At 37.0% G+C, this 16,214-nt stretch overlaps 1 protein-coding gene across 1 annotated transcript; it reads left to right on the top strand.

The window, feature by feature from the left end:
• The first annotated feature begins 12 nt into the window (after nt 1–12).
• LOC142832621 (uncharacterized) lies at nt 13–16,002 on the top strand. Its single transcript, XM_075943201.1, is given in 8 exon segments — nt 13–258; nt 2,255–2,337; nt 4,085–4,100; nt 4,565–4,620; nt 4,623–4,655; nt 11,164–11,290; nt 13,129–14,606; nt 14,608–16,002. Coding segments are annotated over 8 exon segments (1,992 nt in total). The 5' UTR covers nt 13–113; the 3' UTR covers nt 14,662–16,002.
• The last annotated feature ends 212 nt before the right edge of the window (nt 16,003–16,214 follow it).

Genomic DNA, 16,214 nt, shown 5'->3' with positions numbered 1-16,214 from the left:
CGTAAACGGAAGCTGGGACATAATATGAGCCCGGCGAAGTTGGAAAGCAGTGTCAGCAGTGCCAAAAGCACATTCCCTATCGTTCCTCCGTGACCTGCAGCGTGGGAAATCGTATGGTTCAGACCTGGGTGCGGAGGATACGGCACGGTGACGTGGAAACACGAAAACTCCCTGGAGCTGTAGTCGCCGCGGGGCGGCCTGGGAAAGTCGGCAACGCAGTGGCGGGAACCGCAGCCCTGAGGCCCTGGAACCTCCCAGGTCAGAGGAGCTGCGGGGCTGGGACACAGCAGGGATAGGACCAGGGATGCAATCATTTTCTCTGCTGTTGATAAGAAAGCCGGCTCTGAGATTCTGCTGTGAATGTCTGCTTCCCTTGGTGTATTTTAGATCATATAGAATAAACCTGCAATTTTTCAATTGTTCTTCTGATTGCAAAATATTCTTGTAAAAATAATCTAATGGAGTATTTGTATTTATCTGCTGAGATTTGCAAGCACGGTTCTCTTTGATATGGTGGAAACCACAAAGCTGTTGAAGTTTACCATCATGCATACAAACCCGTGTTATATCACTTCCCTATTCAAGAAAGTACTGGCACTCTTACCTGAAGACTTGGAGTCCCTGAGAGTTTTACATAACAGTCATTAAAAAAACGCCTGCAAATTTCATTGAGTCTGAAAGTATATATATTTCTTTTGCAAGTTCCACAGTATCCTTGTAAACATTAATTTGTAAAAGTAAGCTTTTGTCTACCATTAATTTTCCATCAGAGACATATGCACACTGGGATGTAAATACAGTATTCTGAAAAGTGTCTGCCTGGTCTTGTGGCTCAGGCTTTTAATCCCAACACTAAGTAGGCAGAGGCAGGTGGATCGCAGTCAGTTGGAGGCTGGCAAGGGGTACATAGCGACTTCAAGGGCAGCCAGCACTACATAGGAAAAACCTGTGTCCGGGGAAAACAGAAAAGGGAAAAGAAATATAAATACATTATATTATAGAATAATATTAGAAAGCATCCTTTGAATAATTCTGATAACGCATCTATATCAGAAAAATGTCTGCTCAAGAGTCTTGTCTCTTTGGTTCCGAGTAAAGCACTCTGTTCATGGACAAATGACCAAACTGGTTTTTTTTGGTTCTTGTGTTTGATGTGTTGAGACCTGAACTCACAGTATTGCTCTGTCTAGCCTAAACTTATCATGTAGACCAGACTGAACTGGAAAACAGAGTTCCACCCACCTGTTTTTCCCAAATGCTAGGATTAAATATTTGCACTAACAGGGAAATTCAGACTGTTGTTTTTTCTTTTGTGGTCTGTTGACAGCCAGTGGTGCGACTGTGGACTTCTCCCAGGAGGAGTGTACTAGAACGGACTGGATGTTGCAGAACTGCAGCAGTCTGGTTTCTGTAGCTGACAATATTTTGTTTGCAGCCTTCCTTGCTCCTCCTCAGGATTTCTTGACAAATTAATCTGTAAGTGTGTGAGCTTTGTGTGAATGAGTCTCACATCCTACAGAATAACATGAAATCCTCAGAGGATAAAAGAAAATTTTCATGAAATGTTCTTGGTGTGGGATTATCCTCTGTAGGCTAATTTTGATTACCATTGGTTAATAAAGATGCTGCTTCAGCCTATGGCAAGGCAGAATAAAGCCAGGCAGAAAATCCAAACTGAAATATAAAGAGAAAGAGTAGGCAGAGTCAGAAAGATGCCATGTAGCTGCCAAAGGAGACAGATGCCAGAGCCAGAGCCTTACTGGTAAGCCACAGCCTCATGGCGATACACAAGTTAATGGAAATAGGTTAATTTAAGATATAAGAGTTAGTTAATAAGAAGCCCAAGCAGTGCTATAATTAATAAAGTTTCTGTGTGGTTATTTGGGTCTGGGTGGCCAGGAAATGAACAAGCAGCCTCTGCTTACATGTTCCCTCTTCTTCCTGTATGTCCTTTTGTCAGGTGTAAGGTTTCATCGTTATTGGTTCATGATCAATTCAGGACCTCACGAGTGCATAATGTTTTCTTCCCAATCACTCAGTTCCGTTTCTTAAGTTTTTACTGAGTTGTGATTATAAGTGGGATTCAAGAGAGTCTAACTAAATGTGCTTTCCAAATATTTTCAGTATTCTGACACTGCAGAACAATTGGGGAATCACTTGTGTAATCCTTTATTTAGTTTTCTCTTCATCTACTGCACACAGTACTGTGTGATAAATACAAGTACTTCCTGAACAATCTCTTTCTCATGTGCAGGGCTCACTGATCACCCAGACCTGCTCACCTGTGCAGCAGAACAAAGGGCCTGGAAGGAGAGGAAACAGCAGCTAAGGATGCAGGTACAGTGGAGGGATTGGTGAAGGATATCAAGTGAAGTAGAAGTGGAACAGGATATCAATTTTGCCACTTCCTGTTTTACTAGAAATAATTTTGGACACTTCTGCTGAGAAAATCTCTTCAGTTGTTGTATGGCATGAGAAGACTTTCTACAGAAGAATTGATAATGGAGTCAAATAAATTTTTATTTGACTATGTTTGTGAATGATGCTGTCTTTATTCACTCATCTCTAATTGTGTTTTTATAACATTAAATCATTCGCGTTTCTCTGATTTTAATACCTTATAAAATGATGAAAATTAAACCTCTAGGTTTATTTATTGTTTTAAGAATTTTTGAGGTTTGGCATTATAGCACATTCTCTACATTTCAGTGTTTTTGTGTCCATTCCTGAAAATAATGCCAACAAAATTTTAAGAAGAATCGGGAAGTACATTTACAGCCTGCTAAACTCCTATCCATGCTGTCTCCTATTGTCTGTTAGCAATTAGGATAAATATTTAGAATGCAGTAAGGACTTAGGCTGATTTAGTAAAGTACTGATTGTAGTTTCTTTAAGATCCATGCCTCTACTATCCCTGGGGAAATTGGCCAGGTTTCCAGTACCAAGCATGATTTCCCTATTGTTGAAAGGGTCTTAATCCAATTAGAAGCTGTTGGTTACCACCAAGGTATGTGTGTCACTCATGCACACTTGGGGCTATCGTGCGGTGCAGATCATTGTTGTGGGTCATAGGAGTCACAGATGGGTAGGACATCTGGGTGGCTACCTCCTGTGGTAAGTTGCATGTTGCCTTCTGGTACCATGAAAGCTTGTCCCCAGGCAGAAAACTTTAATGTCAGTTCTATCTCAAGTCCTTTAGGATTTGTTTCTGAAGTGTGTGGCTTCTTCAACACTAGGCACTAGGAGTCAACCATGGGCAAAAGCTATACTCGTTAACTTTCGGAAGTCTCTTTGACAAATGTGACCAACAACTTCAAAACAGTCTTCTTAGACCTGGTGTTGGCCTATGTTAGAAAATATTATGCCTCTTGTGAGGAGAATCATGAGCGCTGTTGGGAAATTTTCATTTATACTCTATGTATATGTATTTTAGGGTTTTTTTTTTTTTTGCTGGATGGATAATAGTCAAGGAATAGATGGTTTCCTTATGATGTTTTAGACATGCTTACTGTTTCCTGTCCCTACTCCATAATCAAATTTTCACCCTCTTTTCCCATTTCCCCCTTTATATTGTTTGTTCCCTGTTAGTCTGTCTGTACTATTCCCCTACAATGCTCTCCTTTTACTTCCAGGTTTCTGCACTCACTCCAGGTTGTGGACTCACATCTGAAAATTTGGAGCTAGGAATATCCTATGAGAGAGAACATGCATTGTCTGTGTTTCTGGGTCTGTTACCAGCAAAGGTCATCATTTTAAATTTCTTCACAGCTGAATCATATTCCATAGTGTATATTACCACACTTTCACTATCCATTTGACAGTGGAAGGACACTTACGTTGTTTACATGTTGTAGTTATTGTGAGTAGAGCAGCAATGAACATGGCTGAGCACATATTTGTGGAGTAGGATATCGAGTCCTTTGAGCATACACCAAGGAATGAAACTGGGTCATGTGCTGAATTTATTTATCTTGAGGGTTTGTTTAGTTAATTGAGGATTCTCTGTTTTGATTTTTCAGTGTGGTTTGTTTTTGTTGTTCATGGCACTTTTATTTACTACAGCTTTGTTTTTATGCTATTGCAGGTTGGATTACTGGCAGGTAGTATTTTTTTTCCTTCTTTTTGAGTAGTAGTGTGCTGTCTTGCTCATTGATTTTTTTTTCCGGTTCTTCTATATCTATTTATTCTTAACATGAAATTTTTATTTCCTCTTTTTTCATGGATAATTCTGCTGAATCGCCTGTGTGTGTTTTGCCTCTAATTTGTTATCTACAGTGCCCCTTTAATGAAATTAATTGTGTTGATTGGTGAATGTCTTAAAATGCACTTATGTCTCCATCAACTTTAAGAGAGTAGTTTTCTTTGTGCAGCAAGATGCTTGGTGGTGATTTTTTTTCAAGCTTCAAACTTCAAATGTCTTTCCATACTCTCCTGTCCTTCGGATCACTGACCTGACATCTGGTAGAATTCTGTTGCTTTCACAGTTTCATATGTTTTGACATTGTGCTTTAGCAGCTTTTAGTATTAATTTTATCTCTTCCTTTTTGACTCCTTGACTTGAAAGGGAAGCAAGCCCTCTATTCATTGTTTCTGAAAGAGAAACTCAAGGAAGAGGAACAATAAGAATGGCTGATTCTCCAGTAAACATGTCACAGGTTAGTGGTCCTTTCTATTCTTTATCTAATATTCTTATACTTTGGTACATTGAAAGCTTTTAATTTTCTGCTCCTGATAATTTTTTTTAAGTTTTATTATGAACAATTCTGTAAAGAGACAAATAACAAAAATCATACACTTAAACAGACCCAAAGATTATACAACTCAGTGTTCTTTTATATAGTTACAGTCATCAGAGGGAACAGAAGCTCTGGAGCCTCACGTGGGATTTTATATTTTCATAATACAATATAGTTTTTATTTACTTATCCACCACCAAATGCCCCCAAAACCTTTGATAGAATTATAATTCTTCACTACATTGTGCTAGAGGGCCTAGCAAACCCATATGGGATTATATGTGTGTTATGTATATGGAATGATTCCTATTCCTGATTATTTTTTGTAACTGAATAATTAAAGTCAAATCTGTATCATCTGCCATAATTCAGCAGTTTCCAATGTGCAATACAACTCTTTCTATGTATTGCAGATCAGTAACTATGTTAAGAGATTCCTTAAAATCCATTAATATTATGAGAATATTATATAATTCTGACTTTTGGACAGAATCACAAAGGTTTTGAGCCAATTTACTTAAATTTTCTGATTTATAGCATGCCTTTCCTAATTTATTTGCATAAGTATAGAATGTAGGGGCTCCAAATATTGGGGTTCCCTGTACAATGGGAGGAAGAATCCTGTTAGTCCTCTGTATAAATTTTATTCTTTTGCTTTTGGGATATTTGTTGTTAATCTCTCCCTAAAATTACAGCAAACTCTTTCTCAAGGTTCATTTTCTGCCCATAATTTGTTTGTCAATTTCATCATTTGTAAAAGGTACTATAATTTTTGCTGGGTCTATTCCTGCTAATTGATGAAGTCTCAGTGTTCCTTTAAGAATTAATTCAGAGAACTTTTTCAAATAAGTTTTGAAATTTCTATCCTGTTAGGTGGTAAAAAAGATCTATTCTAATATAATATTTTCCCTCTGCACTAATATCTTTATAGGAAAATTCTTAGAGGACAAAATAACCAAAACACAGTCATACTTTGGATCCAAATGATCTACATCTGCATTCTATAATTTCTTTTCTACCAAAGCCAATTCTTTTTCAGCTCCATCTAGTAATTCTTTTCAACTATTTAAGCTCTTGTCACCTCTAAGATTTTAAACAAACTACTCAGTTTATCATTTTTTTACCCCAATAGTGGATTATAGATAGGGAATGTCTCCTGGTAATAATCTTTGAAAGTTATTAAGTCTGCAATCAGTCTTTCCTAATTTGCGCCTTTTGGGCTCTAATTTTTTGTAGACCTATTTTATATCCTAAATAATTAATAGAAGCTCTTCTTTCTATTTGTTCAGAAGCAATTTGTAATCCCCAACAAGGCAAATTTTTCTTTACTTATTCAAACATTCTTTCTACTTCATCTACATTTGAGATAGCTAGTAAAATATTGTCTATATAATGGTAAACTATACATTGAGGAAATTGCTTATGTATCATTTTCAATGACGACATACAAAATATTGGTAAAGGATGGGGCTATTTGACATTCTGTATGGAAGAATCTTTCATTGATATCTCTTACAAGGCTGAGAATTATTTTAAGTAAGTGCCATGAAGGCAAATTTTTATTTTTTATGTAAAGGTACAGTGAAGAAACAATCTTTTAAATCAGTAACTATAAGAGGCCATCTTTTAGGCAACAGAGAAGGCAAAGGAATTCCAGACTGTAGAGAGCCCTTTGACTGAATCACCTTATTAAGAACTCTTAGACCTGTTACCATTCTCCATTTTCCAGATTTCTTTTTAATAACAAATACAGGAGAATTCCAATGGCTGATTGATTCTTCAATATGCTGAGCATTTAGCTGCTCCTGTACCAGCTGTTCCAAGGCCTAAAGTTTCTCTGTTGTTAAAGGTCATTGCTTAACCCATACAGGTCTGTCTGTCAACGATTTTAAAGGTAGGACTGTTGGTACTGTTGAAAGATCAACAGCTGTTGTACCCTGTTCTTGTATAATCTGAATCATTGGTGACTTTTCTTTATATTATCTTGTAATATCTTTCCCAGAAACTAACATTAATTTATGGTTTGTTTCTAAGATTGGGGGAATGTTCATCTGAGTAATCCATTGCTGTAAAAAATAATATCCTCATAAATTCATTGCTATATTAGCCACATATGGCTTGAGTTTTCCTTTGTCTTTCTTGCTCTGTACATTTCACTCATCTTGTGTTCTGTTTTACCTGAGATAATGTTCCAATACCTAAAAGATGAACATTTACCACCTGAAGAGGCCAATGTAGATGTCCATATTCTGGTGCAATTATTGTTACATCTGCACCTGCGCCTACAAGACCATCAGTGACAATGCCATTTATTCATTTATGTTCATTTATAGAAATCTGCCAAAATATTTGCTTCATGGTTTTTCCTGAGTTTTTTGATCTCTTTGCTATAACTTTTCTATCATCCAGAGCAGTATGATTTTGTTGGGGGGGGGTTTCTTTTTCATTCCTGGCTTCTCATACTCAAAATAATCACCCAGAAACTGTATTAATCAAACAAATCACTGTTTTGCCTATTAGCTCTAGCTTCTTATTGGCTAGCTCTTACATCTTAAATTAAACCATTTCTATTAATCTGTGTATTGCCATGTGGCTGTGGCTTACTGGCAAGTTTCTGACACATCTGTCTGCTGAGGGCGGTTACATGACTTCTGACTTTGTCCTTTTTCTCTCTCTCTCTCTTTCTCTCTGTCTGTCTGTCTTCCAGCCTGGCTATATTCTGTTAGGTCATTGGCTGAAAGCAGCTTCTTTATTAACCAATAAAAGCAGCACATATACAGAAGGACTTTCCACAGCATATTTCTTACAATAGGCATTAGGTTCTTTAATTGCTCTGAGAAGTAGTTTCCTCTATGATGACAGGAAATGATGGAACCATATTTGGCATGGGGGCCTGCAAGAGGCCATTCAGTGTGTTTCCTTATGACAGAGGAAGGGTTACCTTGACCGTACCTTGTTGATCTACATAATCCATAAGGGAGAGGAGTTCTGTTTGTATTATGCTTTGAAAAGATATCATTTCTTAGAACATCCTGTTTATAATCCCTTTTTAGGTGACTTTGTTTACTGCATTTGAAACACTGACATTTCGATTTTCCTTTAAACCTCTGGAAATCACCTCTCCTATCCAAGCATCATCATGGTCAAGAGATTTAGTATTGATTATATCTCATTTCCCTTCCTCCAAGGGTGCTGATCTTTTCTTTAATGGCTTAATTACCCTTTTGCATTGTGCATTAACATTTTCAATAGCCAGGAATTCAATTATTATTTGTCTGAATTTGGTATCATTCTATTTACTGCTAAAGTCAGTAATAAATATGTGAAGGTTTCCTTTGAGCATATTATTTCCTACCTCTCCAATTCTGTCCCAAGCATTCAAAGCTGCTGTATGGCACAAAGCCAAGGTGTGGTCATCATATAGAGATTGCCTTTTATGTTGGCATAATCTCCCTCTCTAAGAGTTTGGTCTTGGGAGATTTCCATACCTCTAGCTCTACTTTATTTTTCAAAGCTCTACTTTATTTTTCAAAGGACTTAGTATCATCTTTCTACCATGTGTTCCACTGTATGCAAGGACCAGGCTCCATGACTGCTGTAAACAAATTTCTTCAATATTTGTTTTGTTTTGTTTGTTTTTCAAGACAGGGTTTCTCTGTAGCTTTGGAGCCTGTCCTGGAACTAGTTCTGTAGACCAAGCTGGCCTCGAACTCATAGAGAACCATCTGCCTCTGCCTTCTGAGTGCTGGGATTAAAGGCATGTGCCACCACTGTCCAGCTAAATTTCTCCATATTGAGGGGTAATTTTATTATAAGTTGAACACAAGTGTAACATCTGCTTCATAAAAGGTGAATGCATGCCATATGAGACCATTGCTTCCTTAAATTTCCTTAAATCTAACATTTCCCCCAAGAGTCTATTTAGCTCTTATACAGCCTTAGGGGTATCTATCATTTGGCAGTTGTTCATGTAAGGTTACAGGGTAAATTAAAATTGACTGTTTGAAAACCTTAGGCTGTTCCTCTCTAAACTTAAAATGCAATGTCAAGATTGTTTTCCCTTTAAAATCCTCTGTCTGGGACTGAATAGCTCTATGATCTGTTTTAATAAGTTTTTCTAACATTTGTATCTTAGCATTCAGATTAACCAACATTTTTAGTGATAAAACAAAAATGATAAACTGATGTTTATAACTGACATTCCATAAACCCCATCTAAGTTAGTTATCCTCTCATTTAGTTGTCCCATTCTCAAACCGTCCAGCATATTTTCAGAGACTAACTCCCTCCATTGTAATAATGTTTTCCATCTGGTGACAATGCTGGTGAAATGTGAGGTGTAGGAACATCTGAGCAGAGAACACAGGTAGTAAACAACCAGGCTGAGGACCACTAAACTGCTAGTATGTAGCTGTGAGCTGAGAGAGTGGTAGCTCGAGGAAGCTTACAACCCACAATGAAGAGGGAGCTGATTGTCTAAAAAATGCACAAGGGATTGTGCTGAAGAACCATGTGTAGCCGGAGCTGCCCGAAGGCAGAGCCATCAGGTCTATGGCAGGTAAGCCTGTGGCCTTTCGAGTGCAGGCATTTCTGGAGTTTGGGTGGCAGCAGGAGACTGTTGTAAAGACACTGCAACAGGAAAATTCCATGCTCACTAAGAAGCTTGGGGTAAAAAAGAAGAGACAACCTTCCCAGAGGGCTGGTGGCTCTAGCGGGAATCCTCGCATGCATTTCCAGCATGTTCCAGTTGCAGCAAAGCACAGGCAAGCGGGATTTTTGTGAATTCATGCCTTGAAGTTGGGTTCCAATTGTTGCAGGGGTTCTAATTGGTGTTAATAATGAAAACCTGGAGAACATATCAGGATAAATGCTTAAAGATTAGTGAGACAAAGGAGCAAGCCATAGTCAAATCTTACCTTGCTAACTCCTCAGCTAAAAAAGGGTCTGAGTTCCTGTCTACTCACACCTTATATTCCTCTCTCTGCCAAGCTACTTCACTGACTGTCTGTACAGAGCTCTAGACCTCTGTGGTTATCTAATGGCTAGCTCCACCCTCTGATCTTGAGGCAAGCTTTATTTGTTAGAGCACAAACAGAACATTACCACAATTGGCCATTTGAGTTTTTTCCATTTGAAAAGTATCTATTTACTTCATTTGCCCATTTGTTGATTGGCAGTTTTATTTCCTCATTATTTAATTAATTTAATTTTTGATAGATTCTTGCTATGGGTATTATCAAAAGTGTCACTGGTGTAGATTCTCTTAACTATACCATAAACATATTTTGATGTGTTTTTGGACTTCTCTCAAATTTTATTACTCTTTGGGGGTGAAGTGAAATATGCTTCTAAACCTCCTAAATTGTCTCTGTTGGATTATGCATATTTTAGGGAAATTTTGGATTATATCAAATATTGATGATGTAGATTTTTCTACCTGTTCATACTGGCTCAAAAATTCTCATAAAATTAGTTCCATAGGACACTTATAAGTTACTGTTAAAATTGACAGATGTAATGCTGTTCCAATCCTTCCTACTGTGGAATAAAACAAAACTCTCTGTGTATAAATCAGTCAAATATTCTGCCTTCCATACCTACACTTTTACTATTTAATGGTGTGGCATTATACCTAGAGTTTTGTTGTCTGAAGTTTTCTGACCTGCCCAGTTCCTGCAATCGTTAAGTCCCAAAGAAAACACACAGAGGTCTACATTAGTTATAAACTGACTGGCCTAGTATCTCAGGCTTCTTATTAACTCTTATAACTTATATTAGCCCATTATTCTTATCTATGTTAGCCACATGGCTCAGTACCTTTTTCAGCGAGGCAGTCACATCTTGCTTCTTCTGTGGCTGGTCAGGACTACAGAGAAATGGGCTTCCTTTTTCCCAGAATTTTCCTGTTCTTGTCAACCCACACCTACTTCCTGTCTAGTTGTCCCACCGATACTTCCTGTCTGGCTACTGGCCAAACAGCATTAAATATAATTGACAGAATATAGACATTTGTCCCACCCAATTGAGCCTGTTAGAATAGAGTCATGTGAGGCCCAAGTATACACAGGATTGATTGTTGTCGGTATTTTACCATGATCTACAAGTACAGCACTTAAGGCACATTACCTCCTCATGAATTTTATTTCTGAGGCCTGTCTGCTGTGATCATGTGCAACATAAGCACAACAACCATAACAAATAGAAAACCATGTCCATGCCTTAAATATGTGCCTTGTTTCCTGTATACTGCTTATAAGACTATTTTATCATCCTGTTTTCACAGTGTTAGAACATTCATGATAGAATGTGACTGTATTGGAAATCATCATTTTTGAGTAATTATCTTCACTTACCTACATTCCATCTCCTTATAACCAGGAAAGCACTTCCAGGTAGCACATGGTCAAATCATACTTTTTTGTTTCAGAGTCTGTTGACATTCGGGGATGTAGCTGTGGACTTCCCCCAGGAAGAGTGGGAGTACCTGGACTCTGCCCAGAGAGCTTTGTATATTGATGTAATGTTGGAAAATTATAACAACCTGGTCTCTGTGGGTAAGAACATTTTTCTTGTAGAATTTGTAACCCATTTTTTGTTTGTTCTGGCTTCATAGGATGTAAAATCTGTTAAGCTGTCCTTGAAACACCAGGAGAAAGGCAAAGTTTAGTAGTGGGAAAGAACTTTATGCTATTTAAGTTTCTTTTTCCATTTTCCATTTCAGAGGTGTCATATACTCTTCATTTTGGTTCCAAGATTCATCTATAAGTGCAGGAGCACATAGTATTTCCACTCAAGTTTTCTTTTTAAAAAAAGATTTATTTATGTATTTATTTATTTATTACTTATATAATGCCAGAAGAATGCATGAGATCTTATTATAGATGATTGTGAGCACCATGTGGTTGCTGAGAATTGAACTCAGGACCTCTGGAAGAACAGTTAGTGCTCTTAACCTCTGAGTCATTGCTTCATCCCATCCACTTATATCTTAACGTTCCATGTCCATTATTGCAGTTGACATGGTTTAGTTGTTAGAAAAAATTCATGATATACAAACTGGAAATATTTGGAAATATTAAAAATCCTGAAGATTTTGACAAGAAATATCAATTGAGAAATCTTGCTTAAATTCTTCTGCTTTGTATTTTCATGTACCGAGCATGTATTGTGTTAGACTTCTGTATTATTTTTTAAAAGTTCCAACATATGTCAGGGAGTACCTCAAAGAACATGTGGATATTGTATGCAAGGTAGGCCTAGTCACCTGCCCAGAGAGAATAAGATTTCCCCGGAATGTGGAGATGAGAGAGAGTAGCTACAACTAGGGTGGGCTAGTAATTGAGTAACAGAGCAGTGAAGATTTCAAGAGAAATAAAAAGCAAGAGCTGAGAATGTTTTGTGATATTCAATTCCTAAAAAGGTTCTTGACCATTTAACTTATTATACAGTCTTGGCCCCAGGATGCATCTTGCTTTCATTACTGTTAGAATATGTTGAATCTCATTATACCTGAGTTATGGTGATTAAATACTAGTATGAAATGTGATTTTATTTGACTATGTTGAAATCAGATTGAAATAACTTTATAAAATCCTAAGTCTAATGTTGAACCCAGGAAATAGGATTATTCTTTAATTGCCTTCCTTGTATTCATATCTTCATATTGCATGCTTAATTTTCTTGTTAGTCAAGAATACACAGACATAATTTTGGAAAATAATCACAGGAGTCGGTTACAAAAGCAAAAGAAACAGCAGTTTGTGGAGCTCAGACAGTGCAGTGTAGATATAAGCAGTAGTTGTCCATGACAACCCTGCCTCAAACAACTAGAGTCTCTGATGTCTGCCAGAGTACTGCCTTTGCATTTACTACTTTAGAAGAATCTAAGGTGTTTTTCTAGAGAGATAAATAAATCCTGTACTGCTTTTGATTAAGATTATAAACTTGAAGGAATTGGATGTTCTCAACAATACTCTTTATTGCCTATCACTTAGCAAGTATAAACACCATGAACCTTGGATTAAAACTCCTCTTTATCAATTTCTGAAAAGAAATATTTAAAGTTAGAAACATGTATTCTAAATATAATCACTCCGTGAGCTCTACCCCAAAACTAATTAACGAACCTCAATTATTTTTTCCATCTTTTTCCCAGTTAGTTATTTCTAATAGAGATGAGATATCTGTTATATATCACTGACTTTGAAGGCTTTTGTGCTATTTTTCTGAGAATCCATACAATTACAGTGGATGAAAAATGTTGAGTACTGGGAATTCTAGTTTAAATAGTTTCAGGTTGACATACTTTAAGAGAGAATTTAGGGGAAGAATCATTTATCAAGTGTCTAATCTTGGAACAAACCCTATTAATATGACTTGTGCTCATTTTCAGAGAACTATTGCAAATGTGATCCTGCTCATCAACATATGAATACAGAAAAGAAGTCATGTCAGTCTAATGAGCTTAGCAAAGTCTTTCATGACCCCTGTACATGTGCACTTAAAAATTCAAGTGAATCTACACAAAACTCTAACTGCAGCTGCAGTAATCACAGAGATGCCTCTATTGACTCATCAAACCTAGATAGACATGAAAGCATGGCCACTGGAGAAGAACCTCGCAAATCTAGAGACTGTGAGAAATTTTTAAATTCTTGTTCCAGCATTACTCAAGATCAGAGACTCTACACTGCAAAGAAAGACAACAGGCAGGAAGAATATGATGATCATTTCAGCTCTGCATACAGTCTTTTGCAACAACCAATCTACATTGGAGAGACACCCCACCAATGTGCAAAATGCAGGAAATGTTTCAGTACTGCCTCATGCCTCACAGTACATGAGAGAATTCATACTGGAATTAAACCCTACAAGTGCAATGTTTGTGAAAAGTCCTTCACCCAGTGGTCAAGTCTTAAAACACATCAAAGACTACATACTGGGGAGAAACCTTACAAATGCAAAGAATGTGGAAAGTCATTTCCTCAATTATCAGCATTTAATAGCCATCAGAAAAGGCATACTGGAGAGAAACCTTACAAATGCAAGGAATGTGACAGATCCTTTGCCCACTATTCCAATTTCAGGAGACATCAGAAAATGCATACTGCTGGGAGACACTATAGTTGTCAAGAATGTGACAAAGTCTTTCATCAGTTTTCACATTTTAAAAGCCATTACAGACTCCACACTGGAGAGAAGCTTTACAAATGCAATGACTGCGACAGATCCTTTCCCCACTATTCATCACTGAGTAGGCATAGGAAAACTCATTCTCTAGAGAAGTTTCACAAATGCAAAGACTGTGGTAAGTCCTTTTTTGAATTATCACACCTTAAGAGGCATTACAGAATTCATGCTGGTGAAAGGCCTTATAAATGTGAGGTGTGCGACAAGTCCTTTACTTTGAATTCAACTCTTAGAACACATCAGAAAATTCATACTGGGGAGAAACCTTACAAATGTACGGAATGTGACAAGTCCTTTACCAAACATTCAGATCTTAGAAGACATCAGAGTGTTCACACTGGAGAGAAACTTTACAGATGTAAGGAATGTGATAAGTCTTATACTAGCTGCTCATATCTTAGAGCACACCAAAAAATCCATACTGGAGAGAAACTTCACAAATGCAAAGACTGTGGCATATCCTATATCCATATTGCAAGTCTTAGAAGACATCAGAGAGTTCATACTGGAGAGAGACCTTACAGTTGTAAGGAATGTGACAAATCCTTTACCAGTTGCTCAAATCTTAGAAGACATCAGAGTGTTCACACTGGGGAGAAACCATACAAATGTATGGAATGTGAGAAATCCTTTACCCAGGACTCACACCTTAGAACACATCAGAGAGTCCATACTGGAGAGAGACCTTACAGTTGTCAGGAATGTGACAAGTCTTTTTCTCACTCTTCCGGTTTAAGGAGACATCAGAAAATCCATAATGGAGAAAAACCACACAAATCCAAAGACTGATATATTCTTTAAACAGAATTTGAATCTTAGGAGACATTAGAAAATTCATACTGGAGAAAAACACACCATTGTAAATAATGTGACCTAACATTTTCTGGTATTTTTACTTGAAAATCACAACAGAATAAAAATTAGAAACATGAAGATAAGAAAATTGTGAAAGTCTTTTTTTCTTATTTTTAGTCTTATACTACGGAAATTGGAAGTTTATTTTCTATAATGTACCTTTTTCATAATAATATCTTTTGTCTTCATAGAATATGTACCACACGATCCCATTCCATTTGAATGTAGACAATGTTAGTATAAAGTTAACATCAATCATTTTTTCATAATAAAATAATTCTTTAGCCTGGCATGGTAGTATATACAGGTACATAATCGTAGCACTTGGAAGGTAGAAACAGGAGGATCAGGAGTTCAAGGCCAGCCTTAGCTATGTAGTAAGTTCTCAGCCAGCCTGAACTGTATGACGTACTTTTTCAAAAAGATAATTTTTTGACAGTTTTATCTATCTGCCTGACTGCCTGCCAGTATCTGTCTGTCTGTCTCTATTGTGATTATATGCACCAAGAATTATTCTCTTATTTCCCTTCTTCTCCCCTTGAATGGCATTTCTTTTCTTTTTCTTTTTTTTGACTTTTACTGATTCTTTTTTTATAATATAAAATGAATATTTTTATTGTTTTTATTGAGCTTTATATTTTTCTCCACTCCCTTCCCTACCTCTCCCTCTCATTCTACCATCTCCTGTGATCCCCATGCTCCCAATTTACTCAGGAGATCTTGTCTTTTTCTACTTCACATGTACATTAGATCCATGTTTGTCTCTTTTAGGGTCCTCTTTGTTGTATAGTTTCTCTATGGTTGTGATATGTAGGCTGCTTTTTCTTTGCTGTATGTCTAAAAGCTACTTATGAGTAAATACATATTATATTTGTCTTTCTGGATCTTGGTTACCTCATTCAATATGAGGGTTTTCTAGATCCGTCCATTTGCTTGCAAATTTCAAGATGTCATTTTTTTCTGCGTATAGTACTCCATTTTGTAAAGGTACCACATTTCCTTTATCCATTCTTTGGTCAAGGGGGCATTTCAGTTGTTCCCAGTTTCTGGCTATTACAAATAATGCTGCTATGAACATAGCTGAGCACATGTCTTTGTGGTATGATTGAGCATCCTTTGGCTCAGACCTGCTCCCTCTGAGGTCGCTTACTTTTACCCTGTGAATGTTTTTAATGAAGGTTTAAGTATTAAAAAATATACTCGAGTTTATGTTAAAATAAAATTCTTCAAATGTAGCAGTGGGAAAAGCTTCTCTTTTTCTTTTAATGTATATGAATGCTTTGCCTGAAAGTACATCTGTACTAAACATATGCCTGATGAAGACAGAGGAGTCATTAGAGCCCCTGAAGCTGGAGTTACAAATCATTGTGAACTGTTGTGCATGTGTTGGGAATTGAACACTTGTCCTCTGAAAGACTGACCACTGCTCTTACA

Source organism: Microtus pennsylvanicus, chromosome 1, assembly GCF_037038515.1.
Source record: "Microtus pennsylvanicus isolate mMicPen1 chromosome 1, mMicPen1.hap1, whole genome shotgun sequence".
Classification (NCBI taxonomy): Eukaryota; Metazoa; Chordata; class Mammalia; order Rodentia; family Cricetidae; genus Microtus; species Microtus pennsylvanicus.
Note: the sequence above shows the minus strand (reverse complement) of the source record. Positions and strands in the feature narration are given on the sequence as shown.